At 39.3% G+C, this 18,506-nt stretch overlaps 3 protein-coding genes across 10 annotated transcripts; 1 reads left to right on the forward strand and 2 right to left on the reverse strand.

Moving 5' to 3' along the window:
* Window positions 1-2,491: 2,491 nt before the first annotated feature.
* knop1 (lysine-rich nucleolar protein 1) lies at window positions 2,492-15,738 on the forward strand. 7 transcript variants are annotated; one of them, XR_008570613.1, is made up of 9 exons: window positions 2,492-2,583; window positions 3,102-3,176; window positions 5,505-5,639; window positions 5,901-5,958; window positions 6,094-7,237; window positions 7,328-7,399; window positions 8,234-8,302; window positions 8,413-11,517; window positions 12,053-15,738. XR_008570613.1 is itself a non-coding variant. In XM_054778151.1 (7 exons), the coding sequence occupies exons 4-7, from the start codon at window positions 6,113-6,115 to the stop codon at window positions 8,722-8,724; spliced, it is 1,578 nt and encodes a 525-aa protein (XP_054634126.1). In that variant the 5' UTR covers window positions 2,492-2,583; window positions 3,102-3,176; window positions 5,901-5,963; window positions 6,065-6,112; the 3' UTR covers window positions 8,725-11,704. The 7 variants fall into 7 exon arrangements, 1 of the variants encoding a protein (XP_054634126.1); XR_008570609.1 differs by having other exon boundaries at window positions 5,901-5,963; window positions 6,065-7,237; window positions 12,053-15,737; XR_008570612.1 differs by having other exon boundaries at window positions 5,901-5,963; window positions 12,053-15,737.
* On the reverse strand, window positions 9,669-14,376 carry exosc1 (exosome component 1). 2 transcript variants are annotated; one of them, XM_054778159.1, is made up of 8 exons: window positions 14,268-14,376; window positions 12,213-12,328; window positions 11,887-11,961; window positions 11,409-11,497; window positions 11,298-11,331; window positions 11,170-11,220; window positions 10,916-11,000; window positions 9,669-10,456 (listed from the first exon to the last, which is right to left on the reverse strand). In XM_054778159.1, exons 1-8 carry the CDS (start codon window positions 14,293-14,295, stop codon window positions 10,350-10,352), a joined length of 585 nt encoding a protein of 194 aa, XP_054634134.1. In that variant the 5' UTR covers window positions 14,296-14,376; the 3' UTR covers window positions 9,669-10,349. The 2 variants fall into 2 exon arrangements, with proteins under 2 accessions (XP_054634134.1, XP_054634133.1); XM_054778158.1 differs by having other exon boundaries at window positions 12,204-12,328.
* On the reverse strand, window positions 14,850-18,102 carry LOC129182272 (phosphoglycerate mutase 1). The gene is made up of 4 exons (XM_054778157.1): window positions 17,709-18,102; window positions 16,661-16,935; window positions 16,381-16,561; window positions 14,850-15,416 (listed from the first exon to the last, which is right to left on the reverse strand). The coding sequence occupies exons 1-4, from the start codon at window positions 17,845-17,847 to the stop codon at window positions 15,247-15,249; spliced, it is 765 nt and encodes a 254-aa protein (XP_054634132.1). The 5' UTR covers window positions 17,848-18,102; the 3' UTR covers window positions 14,850-15,246.
* Between the last annotated feature and the right edge of the window lie 404 nt (window positions 18,103-18,506).

The following is an 18,506-nucleotide window of genomic DNA, read 5'->3' on the forward strand; positions in this document are numbered from 1 at the left end:
TTGCCACTTTATGTTGTATATTTTTAATGTGGGATTTCCAACTCGTTTTGTCATCTATTATAACGCCGAGAAATGTATTTCTTCGCTCACCCTGTCAATGTCTATGTAATCTATTTATATTTGAGCATAAGTATTCTTTCTGCTATTACTAAATAGTATCATTTTATTTTTACTTAGGTTCAGGGACAGTCTGTTTTTTATCAAACCATCTTTTTAGTACAGTTATTTGATCTGTGACTTATTTTATTAGCGCGTATGTGCTTTCTCCAGAACAAAATGCAGTAGTATTGTCTGCAAATAATACTAGCTTTAGGCCTTTTGTGACTTTACAGATGTCATTTACAGTATATATAGGTTGGACAGTTTTGGTCCCAGTATTGACCCCTGGGGCACGCCGTGTGATACATTTGAACTTGTAGATGTGCATTCTCCTAGCTTCACATGTTGCATACTGTTTGCCAAGTAGCTTTTCACCAAAATCCAAACTAACCATCTGAATCCATACCGTTCTAGTCTGTTAATGAAGATATTGTGGTTACATGTATGAAATTAACTCCATAAATACTGCAGCTGCGCACTTTCTGCCATCTATAGCATTGGTAAAGTCCTCGATTAGTTCAATTAATGCCATGGAAGTTGAAATGTTCGCTCCCTATCCATATTGTCTGTCCGAGAGTAATTCATTCTTATTAATAAATGTATGTAACCTGTTGTTGAATAGCTTTTCAACGATTTTAGAAAATTGTGGCAGTAAAGAAACTGGTCGGTAGTTAGTGGAGTGATGTTTGTCTATAGTTTTGAAAATCAGAATCAGCTTTATTGGCTTTAAGTATGCTTAGTATGCAAGTATGCTTACACAAACAGGGAAATTAGCTCTCACTGTATATATAGACAAACAAATAAATCATTAAAAAGTCAGATTAAAATGTGTGAAACTTTAGCTATTTTAATTTTGTTTGGAGTTTAGCTATTAACGTTAGCGATCATTGAATGTATAAACAATCATAACAACAATATGACTGCAAATTGTTGATTGCGGAGACTGCTTTAGTGTACACGCCAAGGACATTCGGCTACGTGAATACCATCAGCCATAAGTGACAGCCATTTTATTTGTGCCAAATGAAAATATATGACAATTTTTATCTATTTAAATTGGTAATTGTGAAAACTAGAGATTTTTTTGGACGATCTATTCTCCCTCAAGCCATCCATCTTCTACCGCTTATCTGAAGTCGGATCACGGGGGGCAGCAGCCCAAGCAGGTAAGCCCAGACTTTCCTCTCCTCGGCTACTTTGTTCAGCTCCTTGAATTCTATCTGATAAAGCATGACTTGAACTCGAATTTGATACCTCATTCACTTCTCTACCTTATACCCGTAAATAGTGCCTTTCATCCCCATTGCTTTAACATTGAGTCAAAGCAAAAGCTGTGATCGACTCACACCTTGTAAAGTACAACAGTACTACAAAATATATAATCATTTAGGCTGTGAAAATCTGTTTTAAAAGTCAACTGAGTAGCGATTTACATTTTTTGACACTCAAAATGTCCAGGGAAGAAAATCAAATGTCATAGCAAGCTTTGTATTTGTTTTCACCCCACACTAAACACAAGAAATACCAAGCTATCATCGATGACAGGAATGTATAAAATCCACCAACATCCACTCCATAATTGAGAAAATCTGTGTTTTTGTAGCATGGTTTTGTTATAATGAAGCGGCATAGAAAATGGAGGGACTATGGGGACTACGTTACTTCCTCCTTTAGCTAATTTTTACAATAGCGCTTCTGCGACGTCACGTGCTGTGGTAGTTATTTTTTAAATGTATGAACATAAATGGTGAATAACCATACTTCATATATGTAATATATTTTATAAGTGACTCTTGTTAATCTTATTAAAATACTTCGTTAGCATGGGGATGTTTCTACCGTCTTATGACATCCACCAAGACTTAGCTACGTAAAAAATTAAACAATGCACGTAGCTCAGACGTAAAGGTCATATCGGTTTACGTGTAACATACATAAATAAATAGAATAAAACACATAAAATGCAGTTATATTTCACTGCAAACAACCATAAGTAGAGTGCAATGATGGAATAATCGAGAGGAATTAGCTTTTTCAGTTTTGTTTCTAAACGGGGAAATTCAAACATATCTTCCTAGCAAATGGTTTTTCTGTGTATTTTTTCAGTGGCGAAAAAAAACAAACTAAAATAAATTATGGTACAAAGAAAAGAGGGCTAATAAATTGTCCACTTGCACTATGGGTATAATATGAGAAAAAAAGATTGATTATGTTGTTATTTCTCAAATTTCTACCTATCCTAATAACGTTTTTGGGAGTGGAGGCGGGACGCTTGCTGCCATATCTAACATGTGACTGCCGAAAAATAGGCCGACCGGATGTAGACGCGTTGTGCACATGCGTAGAACGCAGTTGAACCGATTGCGTTCCGGGTACGTATTGCGCAGTGACAAGCTCGTGTCGTTGCTAACCGGAAGCTGACCCAAACGACTTCCTAGTTAAGAAGGTCAGAGCTTTTACGCGTGAATTAACAAGTTGTTCAAAGTAAGTGAGAAGACTGTCATATTTGGATTATAAAACTGTACGGAATGTTATTACATATATGTCTACGTATGTCTGCGCGTTCGTTAAGAAAATGTTACTTTTTGTTGCTTCGTAGCAATACAATGCTAGTAGCTAGCATGCTTCAAATCAATGAACACATTCTGCTAACCCCGAACGCAGATTTCTTTTTTGTGTCTTCTAAACGGACAATTAAATTTTTTTGATAATGCTTCTAAAACATGACTTTAAAGTCCAACACCTTGCAATGTCGCAGCAAGGTGTAGTAAGAGAAACTTTGGTCTGTGTCACCTCTTTACTTACTATTGATAAATACTATTATTTTATAAAGCTAGTGGCAGTTTAAGATGCTGTTCAAATTAAACTGCAACAGCCATAACTTTCTTACAATCAAGAGACTGTAAACGGGTGCCACCTCTTTTGAAAACACTGTACTGAGATCAGGAAAAAAGTAAAACCAGTTACATTGTTTATTTCATTCATTCACTCATTCATTTCAGACGGATTCTGATGAGGAAGTGATCTTTATTTCTGAAAGGACTCCATCAAGGTCCAGCAAGATTGCGATTGATCAGGTAAGTTATGTTGGGGCACTGTAAAGCCCAATTGCATTCATACCCTGGCCATATTTTCATTTAAAAGAAAAATGTAACTGTTTTAATTGGTATATTTTTGCTAGAAAAGACTCAAGTATGTGACAAAACCCCCCAAATATTTTCATTATTTTTAATTAGGTGTATCACAAGATCTTTTTTCTCGTCCTTTCTTCATTTTTTCTCGTAATTATGACTTTATTCCCATAATATTTTGACTTCTCGTACCATTGTCTCTTTCTGCAACCTAATTTTCCAAAAATTACACTTTATTTGCTGTTTTTTTTGTTTCTCATATTACGACTTTGAAACAATTCTTTATTCTTTAGAATTTCAACTTTATGCTACTAAAATTACATTATTTTTTCTCATAAATAATATTACATTCTTTTTGTCAATTTATGACTTTTTCTTGTTAGATTACACGTTTTTTCTCTTAATATTTTTACTTTGTCCTTGTAAAATTACTTTTAATTTTTCCTTTTTTGCTGCTGTTTTATTTTTTTAGTTTTCTTGAATATATCAGGGGTGCGCACACTTTTCCAGCAAACGAGTTGCAAGTTGACATGATCTATCTTTTACAATAAAATATATATGTAAAATATACATGTAAATCTATATGTAAAATCTAACCATAAACTTTGAAACTACTATACTAAATACTAATGATTAGTATTTCATATTTTTACAGAGTTTTACAGGTCTTCAGAGTAGTTGATATCATTCAATATTTCAATTCAATATGGGAAAGATAATTACACATAATTCCTCAGTACACAACCCGAGTACTAGTAATACTCAAAATAACCATATAGCATTCATAAGACACACAGTTCATGTATTGTTTGATATACAAGAAATGAAAATGATGATTTGGCCGGTCACAATAACAGATTTTGCTGGTCGATAATTGTGCTACAAATTAATTTTTAGATAATTTTTTCATTGTCATGAGAGAGAACCACTAGATGGTGCTCAAGTATAGTGTACCTGTGTGAGCCACATGCTTGACACAGAAGTTGCCTATATAGACCTCTCTGTTAAGAAAAAAAGCACTCCAATAAAACCATACACACACGCAGCTATGTAGTGTATTGTTAAACTAATGTAGGAGTCATATTTGATCTGGACCACATACTGTATCTGTAGTGGCAGAGTAAAATGCAATGTTGCTGATTGTCCTTCAACATGTCTTCTTTCACTCGATTATACAGTTCAGGAATTGCTGTATGTGACATGTGCATGTACGTTCTCCCAGGCAATTCATATTATCTGTTAAACATTTCTAACATTTCCCGTAATTTTGGCTTTTCGACTGTATTGAAAGGTTGCAATTTGTTTTGCAATGTAGCGAGCACGCATCATTTTGCGCGGTTTTGTTTTATATTTACTCCGCCGATCAAACGTCTCAGTAAGCGTTGCCTGTCGGGACGAAGGCTCTGCTGCACATCCACATTGGAGCTGTGGCTTTCGGCTTTTGTGCCTTCATTCATATTAGCGTTTGCTTGCTAACTGCTAGAACTTTGTCTGTGTATCCACTCACTAGTAGCCCCTGCCTCCACTGGGACAGAGAGGCTGAATGGCTGACAGGAGGCTTCACTCTCTTCGTTCATTCCACTATAGAACCAATACGCGCAGACACATGCAGAGTGAACCCTCTTGTCATCGAGGCTGTGTGGTACAGCGAGACGAGGAAAAGGATATATACGTATATGCACATCTCAATTTATTGAGGCTGTCAAAATGATCAACCTCTTCTTTTTTTAAAATTGTTCGATTAATCGATTATCGTGTTAGGCCTAATGATGGTGCATAATACAATGCATCTGAAGTCAAGGCAACATATTAAAAACGTTTCAGCAATGGCCAATTAATTATGAAATAATAGTTTAACAAACGGAAGTGGAGAAAACACACATTTCTATAGTGGAGTTCAGGACGCGAAGCAAAGCCACCAAACCACTTTTTTTCTACATAACTAGCCACTACAAATGCATGAACTGAATTAACTACAACTTCTCTAACTTGCTATAGATATACACATCGTACTGCTGACCGGCGAATCAGGAGGGGAGCTTAATGTCAGCTGACGGTCATATGACATCTACAAAGTGACGTTTATGCGATTGACCCAAACTACCTTCTTGATTGACCAGTAGCTTGCAATTGACGTAATGGGCACCTCTTTTTTAGAATGTGCCGCGGGCCGGGAGTGGTCTCCAGGCCGCACTTTGAACACCTCTGTTTGGTGTAAACAAGGTTATGTTAGCACACAATCGTTGTCTGTGCTTTCTTGTATTATAACACAAGTGCCAACACTGATAAATAAGGTGAGAAACACTTGAAGACGTCACAGCGAAGTACGGAGGTGGCATTCGCGGGGCTCTCTTCTGTTCTTCTCCCTCACCGCTCATCATTCTTTGCCAACAAGAGTCTTCAGCAAAGGTGAAAGTGATGTTCATTTATCACTATTATTGTCATTTATATGCATTTCTGCATGTAAAACTGTAATCGTTCTATATTAAACGTGCTTTGTGTTAACGTTTGGATTTAATTGGATTTACATTATTTCTTATGGGAAAAATAGTTTCAGTTTTCGGACAATTTGGTTTTAGACGGACCCGTTGGAATGGATTGATCACAACCACTGAGGATCCGCTGTATTTGGTGCCAGTTCTAATCAGTTTGGTTTTGTTTCTCAAACAGGTGAAGCGACTGGCTCTGCAAAAAGACATTGATCAAGAATCTCTCCCTAAGCAGTGCTGTAAGGTTTGTTAGACGCACACAACCACTGCATCATCTGAGTGGTAATCAAATTAGAAAAAAAAGTATTTAATGTTTAATATATCACATCATATGTATTTGCCCAGAAAAAACACAGGTGTTCTTCTGTTCAAAGGCCGGAGGACAAAGAGAAAATGAAGGTTGAGGATGAGGCAGGTGAGAATCTTGAAGAGAAGAAACCCAAGAAACGGCAAACCTTGCTGTGTGAAATTGCAAACGCCACTGATGACAAGAAAAAGACAAAAGTAAAAAAACAGGGCTTGACAATGAAAGTAGACGAGTGTTGGGAGGGAGGAGGTGTGGTGCAAGACAAGAAGATGAAGAAAAAGAAGAAATCAGACTCTTTGAATCAGACAAATGTTCCTGATGTTATGGATGGAAATGACAAAAAAGGGAACAAAAAGAAGATAAAAAAGAAAGAGATGACTGACAGGCAGGTGGGGACTGAAGTGGGACCAGTAAAAGAAGAGGAAAAAAGTCCAAAGAAAAAGTTGAAGAATAAAACTAAACATGAAAATGTTATAGTAGAGGAAGAGGAAGTGGCAAAGAAAGCCAAGAAAGAGAGAAAAAGGCTTATTTCAACAAACAATTCTGAGGTTGCAGATGACAAAGGAGTCTTTCAAAAGAAAGAGTGTCTCAAACACGCGGAACAAAAGAATGAGAAGAAGAAGAAAAGGATAAAGGATAAGGGGACACAAATGAAACATGAACATGTGAAGGAGGAGGAAGACGGAGAGAAGGTGCCTAAGAAAGGGAAGAAGAAAACCAAAAATGTTGCGAGTGCAGAGGAGCAAATGAAACACAAGACAAAGAGGAAAAAAGACACAGCAGAAAAGGAAGAAATAATTGCAACAAAAAAGAAGAAACAAGTCCAGTTAGCAGAGCATGCAGTTGCATCAGACACAGTAGACAGACAGGAGATCAAGGAGGTGAAGCGAAAGAAGAAAAAAAACAAAGCAGGCAAAGTACAGCCTGATGCTGATGTTCAAGAGGAAGAAAAACCTGCAAAGAACAAGGAAAGCAGGACAACTCCAAAGAAAAAAGCAGAAAAGGCTAAGAGAAAATCCTCTGTGGCTAGCACAGAAGAAGAGATGCAATCTACTAAGAAGAAGAAGAAACAAAAAGTAGAGGAACCTACATGTTTAGAGGTTGAAGACAATGAACCAAGCAAGAAAAGCAAAAAGAAGAGCTCTGATCAGAAAGCAGCAGAAAGAAAAAGTGCAAAGAAAAAAATTAAAGAAGAGATGGAAGAGCAGTTGGTGAGTGTGTCATTATTCTTTCATTTCTTCTGTCTGTCTTTGTCTACATTCCTTCTTTGTTGGTAAAACGTTATGGGCTTCATTTATCAGGACGCTCTTCAAGTGGATGTGGTCTTTTTGTCGGAGAAGACCGGAAACACAGATGAGGTCACCATCAACCCGGTGAGTGGAGCTAATATATTTATTTTAGTCACAATCAAGAAGTAACCTCTCAATTCCCACATTTCATTAACCACCATAGGATATCAATTCAAATCTACAATACAGTACAGTGCAAGCGTCTTGTTGCTTGAATTACCCTTTTCCCAGTGGTTACATGGTAGGACACATGCAGTTATAATAGCAATGGAATTGCCAGAATGGCACCGCCCCTCACCACTTTTGCACATTCCAAAATTGCCCAAAAGTAAAATCCCCAGCTTCCTACTTGAGTGGTGTATAATAGCATCACTGACTACAGGTCTGAATTTGGTGCATCACCTATTCAAATTGTGCTGTACACTAACATGACTGAACAAAGTCAATTTTAAGACATGATGGTATAACACAGATGTGTTTAACTGTCATTGACATTGACTTCTTAACTCCATCCCTTTCCGCTTGAAGTCGGTTAGAGAATGGATATGCAACAGAAGTTCATTAGCAACTGAACCACTAATGAAACACTGCTTGCAATATAAAGGGGTTGGCACCTGTGGGAAGTATCTTTCCACGTGCCACAAAAGGAATTGGACCAATAGGTCACAAGGCATCTTTTACTTGTGGTCATTGGTAGCCAATTTCCAATATTTCACTAATGTCCCTATGGTGAACTTGTCACAAATGTATGTTGACAACTGTCATTTGTACTGTACTGTATACGTATTATACACCATAGTAGTTGTGCTAAAATCTAAACATCATGTTTGCAAGGTGTTGTCTTCTGTCTGTGGAATCCTCTTCATGATAACTGATATACAAACAGCAAGGTGTAATAGATGTTGTGCTTTGTCACAGGAAAGACGACAGGCTTTACAGATGGAGATTGACAAGGCCTCTCAGCCTGAACAAGCCAAACAACCTACAGTCAGTGGTCCTTCTTTCTTTGGACTTTTGGTTTGATTTTCACATCCAGCAAATTGTAGGACTTGACTCACGTTCTAATGTTTGTCTTCCAAATCTCCTCTCCTCCTCAGAGGTTCAGTCAGTGGGGCACCGCCCAGTTTGAAAGCTCTGAACAGCAGCACAAGTTTCTCAGGTTGATAGGTGGCTTTAAGCAGGGCTTTCAGTCAGCTTCCGCCACCGTGAGCACGGCAAGAACAAATATGGCACTCTGTAAGGACGCACAGGAGCATTTACAGCAAGGACTCATGAGGGAGTTCCAGCATGCCCACACACGCAGAATGGACTCTAACTTAAGAGGTGCAGGACTTGGGTTTAGTGCACCATCCCAAAAGAAGTTCTCTATTGACATCAATGCATGTCGGTCAGTCCGCTTTGACGACTGAGCACTGCTGTGTAAGTCTTCTCAATATTGTTTTAACTTTGCAGTCTTTTTTTACAAGGAAGAAATAAAGCCTGACTGTAAATAAACAGTGCACAACACATTCTTTGTGTGACAGACACTTGACAAATCCAACCATTTTTAAAATACAATATAACTTTCTCAGCAAACAGGCACACGCTAATCCAGGGGTCACCAACGTTTTTTCTTGCGAGAGCTACTTTTAGAAAATGAAAATGGCCACGAGCATTTTTGTAGAAATGATTTTCATACCTTATTTCAACCCAAACAGATAAAATATGCTTGTTTTACCAAAACATTCACAAAATGCTGGTATCCACAACTCACATTTTATGTTTCAGAATACATTTTTTCTAGTGTTCTCACATTATTAACTGAAAACCTGAATGAAAAGCAGGCTTGCGGGCAACTCGTGGTCATGGGCGGCTACCTGGTGCCCGCCGGCACCACGTTGGTGACCCCTGCGCTAATCGATCTGTGCCTGCGAATGGTCAAGCATTATATACAAACATGTACTGTATACTGTTATGTCCATCATATGTTATAACATGCATATGGCAATGTTGTATCGAAGGTCTTAAACATCAAAAGGCAAAAGACTATTGATAGAAGATTGTTAATCCTTGATCTGGACATATCAGTTGTATCAGCTATGTCAGCTGTAATACTGTAATGGTGTTCATGCTATTTTGAGGTAACACTTTTTAAAGGATGAAATATAAACATATCTTTTGAGCTTAATAAATGTGCCTTCAAATTGCATGAATGTCCATAACCTGGGGCAGGCGTACATAAGCCTCTTGCTTCAGCCTACTCCTTTTGAGCTTCATTACTGTGCAATGATCTGACTGACTGTAGAAATAATGTATGTCAACTGCTCAATAAACCAATATGATATATTACATCACTAGACATAAAAACACCAAAAAGAGCAATAGGCTTCCATTTTATTTAACTTGTGCAGACATCTGCAGTGAAGCTAAAGAGATCCAAGTGTTCTTCATTTCATTATAAAATACTTTTCCGCTGGCTCATGATGAGCTGGAAAACAGACATTTACTTCCACGTGTTGCGTGAAAGGTGTTTATCACTTCACCTTGAAAATGGAATCGATTGATGCGTTGAGAAAAGTGAGCACCAAAAAATGCCAATTCAAAGCACAATCTCATTAAGCTGCACCTACGTTTCCTCTATGTTGCAGTCCAGACTGCAAGATAGAGTATGAAGTTATTGGTGCAACCTAACTGACTGGTGGAAAAGAAGAGTATCCAACACCTGTCTTGAGACACTGGAATGCTGCACTGCAACAGAATTTATTGCAGCTCTAATCAGACTGCCAGGTTGTAATTAAGCTGGCAACAAGCACTTGACCACAGTATACTGTTAGTACACGTTGTGTTCTACCAATGTTGCAATTAGAATTGAGGTTGCATCAGTCTGACAGCACACTATTGACCAAAAAATATGAAGACATATGAAGCCAGCAAGTGTCCAAACACTCGTCATCCAGTCTCATCCTAACAAATCAGCAGGCTCCTTGGTCACCCAGAGATCAGGAGAAGGGAAGCTGTGTGTTCCTTGTGGAGGAAAAGAAGTCTATAAGAGCTTTCAAGCCTGCAGATACTCTGGCTGGACTCTTGCCACTTTGCGGAACTCTTTGGCATGCGTCAGTGGACACTGCATCTCACACCAGCTGATGGGAACCATCTGTGCACCTAGTGTACAGTGAAACACTTGTTAAAATAACATGCTACTGAAAATCATGTTTTTTGGAATTGAACAGTACAGGAAATATATGCCTCCAAGTGGATGTGATGGCAAAGAGAAAAAGCACAATGAAGACCACGGTACTGGAAATGGAATTCAAGGGTTATGTCAGAAAGCGATAGAATGTACACTGCCAAATCAGCTTTGTTTAGTCTAAAGCCTAGGGCACAACCGGTCATATGAGCTCCTACGGCCGGTCTAAGTGCACGTATAGTAAGATGGTCTACATCATACTACTGTACATGAACTACATCATACTGAAAGATGTTTCTAATATTTAGAAATTTGAAACACCTCTGGGTATGAATCATTGCAGTTCTAAATCACTGCACTACAACCACAGTAACAAATGTTGCTAAAACTGGAAGCAAACGGTCTTCAAGTTTTGAATAAGCATTCAAGTTCACCTGCTTCGCTGTGGGCCACCACTACACCCAGTTCATTCTCAGCTGTAGTCAGCAGGTAGTTGGACTGCACATCACCCAGTGAGATCTGTCACGGTCCAAGTCAAGGGTAAGACACACAATGGTATAACACAAAAGGTCAAACACAAGGTTGATGCAATACATCAGCAATATTTGAATTTTAGGCAGAACCATGCCTAAAGTCATTAAAAATACATTTTCAAAAATACATTACAACATAAGACAACAAAGGATACCACTTTGGCCAGGACAATATCTCCAGGTCTAAAACATTTGTACGTCTCTACCTGTCAGGGAGTTCAGAAACACACATATGATCTTAAATGTGAAGCACACAGAAGCTGTACAATGCTGTATAACAAACCTTGTCTTTCTCTGTTGCTCGCACGTCTTCTTTTCTGCAGGTTTAGAAGATGGACTGTTGTATTATACAGTGAATGGTGAGGCCCAGCAAAATGATTGTTCCTCCATGTACCTGATAGTTCCCCTGAAGCGGTCCTTCAGCGGTGTGGAGCCGACGTAAAGGATGTGGACCTTAGCAAACCTGGGGTTTATGCTGGTTACCTGTCCAATCAAACAACAAGGTGACATAACTCCTGATTTAACAATCATGTTACAATATTTAAATTGATCACTATTATTGGATAATGTAATATAAGACACCTCCCAGGTTAACAAAAACTGTTTTTCATACTAAAATATATACTTTTACCAGGTGGATACATCCTATCAAGTGCACTTTGACGGTTGTGTACTCGTTTGATCAAAACCCTTACTAGCAGTAGTGCAAAGGCACCATTTGGTTAAATTGTCCTGTTCATAAAATGTCTGTTTAACAGAGGGGCTCTGCTTGCCCTGTGCGCAAAAACATTCTCCTTCACAGAGCCGTTGCCTGTTGCAAAAACATACAGGATTTTTATAAATGAATAGACATTGTGGCTGGTGATTATTACCTTACATGTGACTATTGCTCCTACATCAGGCAGGAGTTGGGTTTCGGTTTCTCTCACAACAGAGATGACCGGTAACTGAAAGAAAAGACAAAACACGAATCAACTTTTTGTTTCCAACGCTACACCGGTTGCATTCTTTTCATTCCATTTTTTTTCTGTTTAACAGGTTGATGGTCTGACTGCTGAAAACCCTTGTTTTGTCACAAGCATCCAACAAGTCTGTTTTAAATCAGCTCTGCTTTTTGCAGTGGCATGAAAGACTCCCACATGTCTAAATGCCTCTGCAGCTTTCTCCACCTCCACACAACTCACCACACCTCTCTCACCTCCTCGCCTTCGTTCTTCTTCAGCACATAGCCTGCAAGTGAGGAGTAGATGTAGCCATGCCGCAGGTATACGCCTGTGCCAGGAGTACAGTCTTCTACGCTGCACAGTTTGTCACCTGAACACAAACCAGCCAAAAGACAGACAAGCGCTGTTACTGGGAGAGGACAAAATACACTTACTAATGAGGATGAAAAGAAACGACATTTGTCAGTCATGCCTGTTCAGCTGTTTTGATGACAAACTAGGGGCTGACAGCCGAGAGCCCCGGGACAACGAGCCAACCCTAACCCCAACAATGGGTTTCCCCATATACTCATTTCTTTGTGGTGACCCGCCATAAATAAATTAGGCTCGCCAAAGATAGATCTGGTGCTGTTTTTTTTTTAGTTTTTTTTTTTTTTTTAGATTTGCCACTAGTTAGCATGTTAGCCACACAGTCAGGAGATCTGAAAGATCTAGGTTCGAATCACTGTGTAGAGTTTGCATGTTTTCCCCGTGCGTGGGCTTTCTCCGGGTACACCAGCTACCTCCCCCACTCCAAAAATATGCATGTTAGGTTAATTGGCGACACTAAATTGTGTGTGTGAATGGCTGTTTGTCTATATGTGTCCTGCGACTGGCTGGCGACCAGTCCAGGGTGTACCCCGGCTCTCGCTCGAGGTCATGTGGGATAGGCTCCAGCATACACACAGCACTAGTGAGGATAAGCGGCATAGAAGATGGATGGATTTACCGCTACCTGTTTGCCCTCACTCACACATAATGAGACTGTCTGTGGAGCTTGTCGTTACAATTCTGTACAGTAGGTGGCATCGTAACTGTGTTTCTTAACACACCTCATACTTACTTACAGCAGCTGACTTATTTGCGCATTATAACACATCTGTTCATTAATACAGCGAGGTATTAGATGTACACTGACGTGTACATTATCTTTAAAATCAGCATACACTTACATGAAACATCACGTATGGTTGTTTTTTTTTTTTAAATCCCCAGTGCGTCACAAGGCGCACACGCGTCTACCCCTGCACAAAATCAAACACCCCTAAGTCACTAACTTCATGTTCTGTTGTTAAATAAGTTGTAAACACATGAGAAAGTTGCATATATCTTACAAAAAAGCTTCTTTTACTGAACTACACAAAAAACACTGAGTCTGAGTTTTTTTTTTTATCTCTATACAAATTAGACGATGACAAACCCTACTTGTGCTTCGGTACTCTGGCCAGGACCAAAAATTTTAAAAAGCTCGCTTAGCGTTGTCTGGTATTTTTGTCATTGACCAAAGACTGCGTAGTCAAGAACATATGCATAAAGTAACAACATGATTGGTGAGCTTTTGTGATATACTGTATGACATAACGTAACTCCAAATATTCCAATGCAAGGTGCCGTCTGCTGGGTTGAATCGGTTTACAGAAAGCTCTTTTAATCGTCTAATTGTTGTCTAAATGGTGCTAAAGTTCCGTTGTTTTATTTGTGCAACTGTTGAAGCCCAACAAGTATTACACTGTAATATGAATGATGCAGAAGTTTCCTAAACATTCTTGACTTTATATGCACTGTATTTGTAATCAAGCATGTGTGAATTCAGGTTTTCTTATACATTTCTCGCAGTACTCAACTAATGATTTGCAATGAGAGTCAAAACAAGCGAGAGAGGAATGCTGCCTGGGGCGATGGACATGACTGCCGCTGCTGAGACCTGCCGTGGAAAGTAAAAGTAAACAATTCCCGCCCAGAGATATAAAACTAAATGACTCCATTATTAACGTATAAATATCGTATCTACGCTCCGCTATCAGAACAAACAGGCACACGTACATTTTTGTTAGGCAGAATTCAAAGAGTAAGTAAAGACAGGAAGTCCAAGCTCAGTCAGCTCACGCGTGATACTAACTAGTTAGCATGGCTTATATCTAAAGCGTCGATTTTAGAGTGCTTAGAAAATAGTAACTAGTCAAAATACAATTTCTATACCATTCCAGACTGAGGATACACGAAATCCTTCCACGCACTGGTTTTAATACCAACGAACGTAAGTCACTTACCAGGAACACACAGCTTCATTGGCGACATGTTTGAGAGGAGGGCTCTTCGTTAGGCCATTGACTGTAAAGGACAGGATGAGGCTTCTTCTTCGTCGTTTGCAAACTTGCAAAAAAAAATAGCGCCACCCTCCAATGATCACTATGGCTTATAGGCGATATCAATACAGATAATGCTTGGAATTTTGAGGAGAAAAAAAGGTACAAATAAATACACAAAATAAATTATGCCCTATTACTAAGTTTTCATGTCCGTGATTTTGCTCTTTAAATCATTTCTTTCTCTGCCGTACCTCGTGCAGTTTTTAAGAACATAATCTACCGTCTCAGGAACATTACAGCTATCACATTTTCCAGTCTCGTGTTTACGCATTTTTAAATAGGTAAACAATAGTTTAATCCGGTGTGTCCTCATCAAAGCCTAGTGATTATTGATTCCTCTCTCCTGCACCTGCCACGACAATTTTATACAACGAGAATATAATTAAGAGGAAGACAGCATTTCTCAACAGGATAATAATGTATATGAATTTTTCCCCAAAAGTTACATGTGAAATCAGCATGAAAAAGATTTTCAACACTTAATAGCTTGTGGAATTTATTATGTTCAGTGTCACAGCAAAAGAAAATACATAGTTAATCATCTTGGTCTTTTACCACCAGTGTTACAATATATGGTAAGCTATACACACTCACATGTTAAAGGTCCTGGATTAACATTTTGGTCAATACATACATCATGAATACTCATTCTCTAAAATCTTGTTATGTCCAAAAATATAGATGATTCAAATCCGACCTCAAAGTCTATGACTGACTTAAAGATGCATACGACTGAAAACTTAAAAAAAAGTGCACAGTGTGTGTGCGCATGTGTGAAGTCTGTGATGATGACAACACTAACTGGCCTGTAGACTAGTTATTTTTTTAACTACACAGCATGGGATTGATGGGAACACCATCCCACTCTTGGGAGTGGAGTTTATTTCTTGACCTTGCCCTGAGCAGCCACAGCTGCCATGGCCTTCTGTACGGTCTCTTCATCACCCAGAAACTGCATGCTTCCTATGGGTTTCAGGTTTTTGTCCAACTCATACACGATGGGGATACCTGTAGGCAGGTTCAGCTCCATGATGGCCTCCTCAGACATACCTAGGAAAGAACAGGCAGGCCTCATCATCAGCATCAGTCCTGATCTAGCAAGTTACAGTAGACTTATATGATACAACATGTCATCAGAATACTTATACACATTCAAGTGTCAAGAGTCGAAGTAATGGTTTATAACATTTTTTGTGATTCTAGATGTATAAAATGATAGGATTTTTAATACCATTATATCTTCATTATTATGTTGTGATGTTCCGAGTGTCCGTGAATGCATTTTGCAATCTGTCTCTTGACAATGAAGAAGTGTCTGGAGTGTTTGGAGTTGAAGATACATATATGGTGTTGAAATTGCACTGCTGTTGATGTGTTCAGGTCAGAATAAAGTTATAAAAGAGTGTCAGACTCTGCGTGACTCTGTGGGGAGCTACACTGTGCCGCCGTTTGTCGTCATAACAGAGAGCCGTGGCTTGCCTTATATGCGTATGCGTTAATTACGCAAAAAAAAAATTGACAGCTCAAGTTCTCCCCACTTGTTAATGGAGCAAACTGAAGTGCAGTCTCTCCGTAACCACAAACAGTAATATTCTACACTGGTCACTAGGTGTCAGTAACGTTACACTGATGAGACAATAGCCACCACAGGAAGTACGCTAACAATACTAACGTCCGAGCATACGTTATGTCTCATTTGCTGTATGTCTAACATGTCTTATTTTGTGTTATTACGTCAGCTATATTGGGTAATACAAGTGTAACAGTGACTCTCAGGGTGTTATTTCATGTCTTCAGAGCTCCAATAATGCTAAAAAAGATTTTATATGCTCTAACTACAAAAAGAGTATAATAGTCCATTTATAAAGAAGGACTCTTACTTCGCGGACACTTAAAAATCATAGAAATTGTAGCAGATAGATACTTTATTTGTTCCAAGTATTACTGCAGTTTAAAAGTGATGAGACAAACAAATGGGCAGTAGCAAAATACTCAGACCCAGTGTTGTTCTTACCCTCAAGGTGCTTGACAATGCCACGGAGACTGTTGCCATGGGCAGCAATCAGCACCCTCCTCCCTTCTTTGATCTGTGGAACAATCTCGTCATTCCAAAAGGGTAGAGCTCTTGCAATGGTGTCCTTCAGGCTCTCACAGGTTGGAAGCTGCTCCTCTGTCAGATCAGCATAACGTCGGTCCTATCACAAAGGACAACATTTATTATACCCATGTTGCTTCCAGTGATATAATTAGGATGCCAGAACTCAGAATGACATGCTGCTTCCTTAAGGAGTAACCTTGCTTATGGTCTGATAGAAGTCATGCCCCTCATCCATGGGTGGGGGAGGAATGTCAAAAGAGCGCCTCCAGATCTTGACCTGGGCCTCTCCATGTTTAGCTGCTGTTTCAGCCTTGTTCAGCCCGGTCAGGCCACCGTAGTGGCGCTCATTGAGGCGCCAGGTCCGGTGGACCGGCAGCCACATCTGGTCGATGCTGTCCAGAACAAACCACAGAGTGCGGATGGCCCTCTTGAGAACGGATGTGTAGCAAATGTCAAACTCATAGCCAGCATCTGAAGTTACACAAGACATAGAGACAACAAACTCATTGGATATTGCTCATGCACATAGGTGTGTGCATTTTCACCTATATTGGATGGTTGTAGCATCTGTAAATGTACAAAATGTATCAAAACGACACCCTGCATACTTCAGTGTTTCTGACTTCATCCCTTAGTGGAAAAAGTGTGGACAGCGCTGCTTTATACCAATAGTTAACGTTTACACAAGTGTTGACCACCGTGCATTGTCCTCCATTGAGCTGAATTACACAAAGCTTTTTGAAGACAGTACACACATTGGGACCTGTTTGTTACTGATGTTTGCAATTCATTACACATTTTCAATAGTCATCATACACTTGTACTATGTACATTTAATTGTTGAAATCCTTATTATTGTTAAAAAATGACACATAGAAAAAAATACTACAAACAATAAATAATTCCTGCAATGACAGTCACCACCCTTGTTCACTATATGTATTAATTATCATAAGCAATCGCAGGCTATTGATTATTTTTTATCATTTAATTTGGACAGTCCAAATTTCGACCTGAAAATGGTAGCCATACGCCGACTTTCTTTTGTGTGATCAAACTGCCTTTTTGTGTGTACATAATATAGAGGTGTATTTACTGTTTGTGTTTACTGCGTGTGCTTTGTCATCAATCATCACTTCTGTCTCTACTGACACCCATGCCGCAGTTGCGTAAGAGGCACCGGGTTGCAGGACTAATCCAATGAATAAGAGAATGGCCGATTAGGCCGTGTATCATGACTGTACCTTTTAAGGCCTGTCCTCCTCTCTTGGCCTCCTGTTCTCCTGTCTCACTTAAATCCGCGTCGAACCACCCACAAAAGCGGTTCTCCTGGTTCCAGCAGCTCTCTCCATGGCGGATCAGGACTAGTTTGTACGCTGCCATTGCCACACCGATGCCCTCTGTGTTGTATTTCCGGAAACTTCGGTGCAAATGACTCTTATTTAAATATTGCAACGACGTCCGCGAGGTTGTCTGAAGATGACTGCAAACGTGGAAACGCCTGCAGACAAGTAGGCACACGATTTTGGTGACTGACGAAAGCTGAAGCGATAGTTCTGGATGTATCTGTCTGAACTTGACAGTGTGCGCACTAGCGGTCTGTTCCGCTCTTCCTGTTGGTTTTTCTGACCAATTAAAAAGCGAGGTTTACTTGCGGAGGAGGAGGAGGAAGCAGGGGGATGCGCACAGCCGCACGTCCACGAGGAGTGGGCGATACTGCAAAGTTTGGTATCAATTCGATACCAAGCACAGACTGGGTACTATTGTCGATACCTATACTGATACCGATACTGTTTATTGAAATTATTCACATTTGTCAAAATCAGTGAACGATATTGTGATTCTGACTTTGATTTGTTGACCATGATTGTAATCATAGTGGCCGAGAGAGGAAAGTTCAAACGCTCTAATTACACAAATGACCCCAAACCCAAAACACACGTAACAGGAAAATGCTGCAATCCCATAAACACTGCAGCATAAAAAAACAAATTCAAAGAAAGATGCTACAACTTCAAAATGCTGAATATAATTGAAAAAAA

The sequence above is a fragment of the Dunckerocampus dactyliophorus genome, chromosome 6 (genome assembly GCF_027744805.1).
Source record: "Dunckerocampus dactyliophorus isolate RoL2022-P2 chromosome 6, RoL_Ddac_1.1, whole genome shotgun sequence".
Classification (NCBI taxonomy): domain Eukaryota; kingdom Metazoa; phylum Chordata; class Actinopteri; order Syngnathiformes; family Syngnathidae; genus Dunckerocampus; species Dunckerocampus dactyliophorus.

Excerpts from the sequence above, each read along its gene's own strand:
- knop1 (XM_054778151.1), top strand. The coding sequence starts at position 6,113 with ATGAAGGTTGAGGATGAGGCAGGTGAGAATCTTGAAGAGAAGAAACCC. Across the intron at positions 7,238-7,327 it reads AAGAGATGGAAGAGCAGTTG|GACGCTCTTCAAGTGGATGT; the intron begins GTGAGTGTGTCA and ends TTCATTTATCAG. Across the intron at positions 7,400-8,233 it reads ATGAGGTCACCATCAACCCG|GAAAGACGACAGGCTTTACA; the intron begins GTGAGTGGAGCT and ends GCTTTGTCACAG.
- exosc1 (XM_054778158.1), bottom strand. The coding sequence starts at position 14,295 with ATGTCGCCAATGAAGCTGTGTGTTCCTG. Across the intron at positions 12,329-14,267 it reads AATGAAGCTGTGTGTTCCTG|GTGACAAACTGTGCAGCGTA; the intron begins GTAAGTGACTTA and ends GTTTGTGTTCAG. Across the intron at positions 10,457-10,915 it reads GGTGGCCCACAGCGAAGCAG|GTGCACAGATGGTTCCCATC; the intron begins GTGAACTTGAAT and ends ACTGTACACTAG.
- LOC129182272 (XM_054778157.1), bottom strand. The coding sequence starts at position 17,847 with ATGGCAGCGTACAAACTAGTCCTGATCCGCCATGGAGAGAGCTGCTGG. Across the intron at positions 16,562-16,660 it reads TCTATCAGACCATAAGCAAG|GACCGACGTTATGCTGATCT; the intron begins GTTACTCCTTAA and ends CCTTTGTGATAG. Across the intron at positions 15,417-16,380 it reads CATTGTCAAGCACCTTGAGG|GTATGTCTGAGGAGGCCATC; the intron begins GTAAGAACAACA and ends GTTCTTTCCTAG.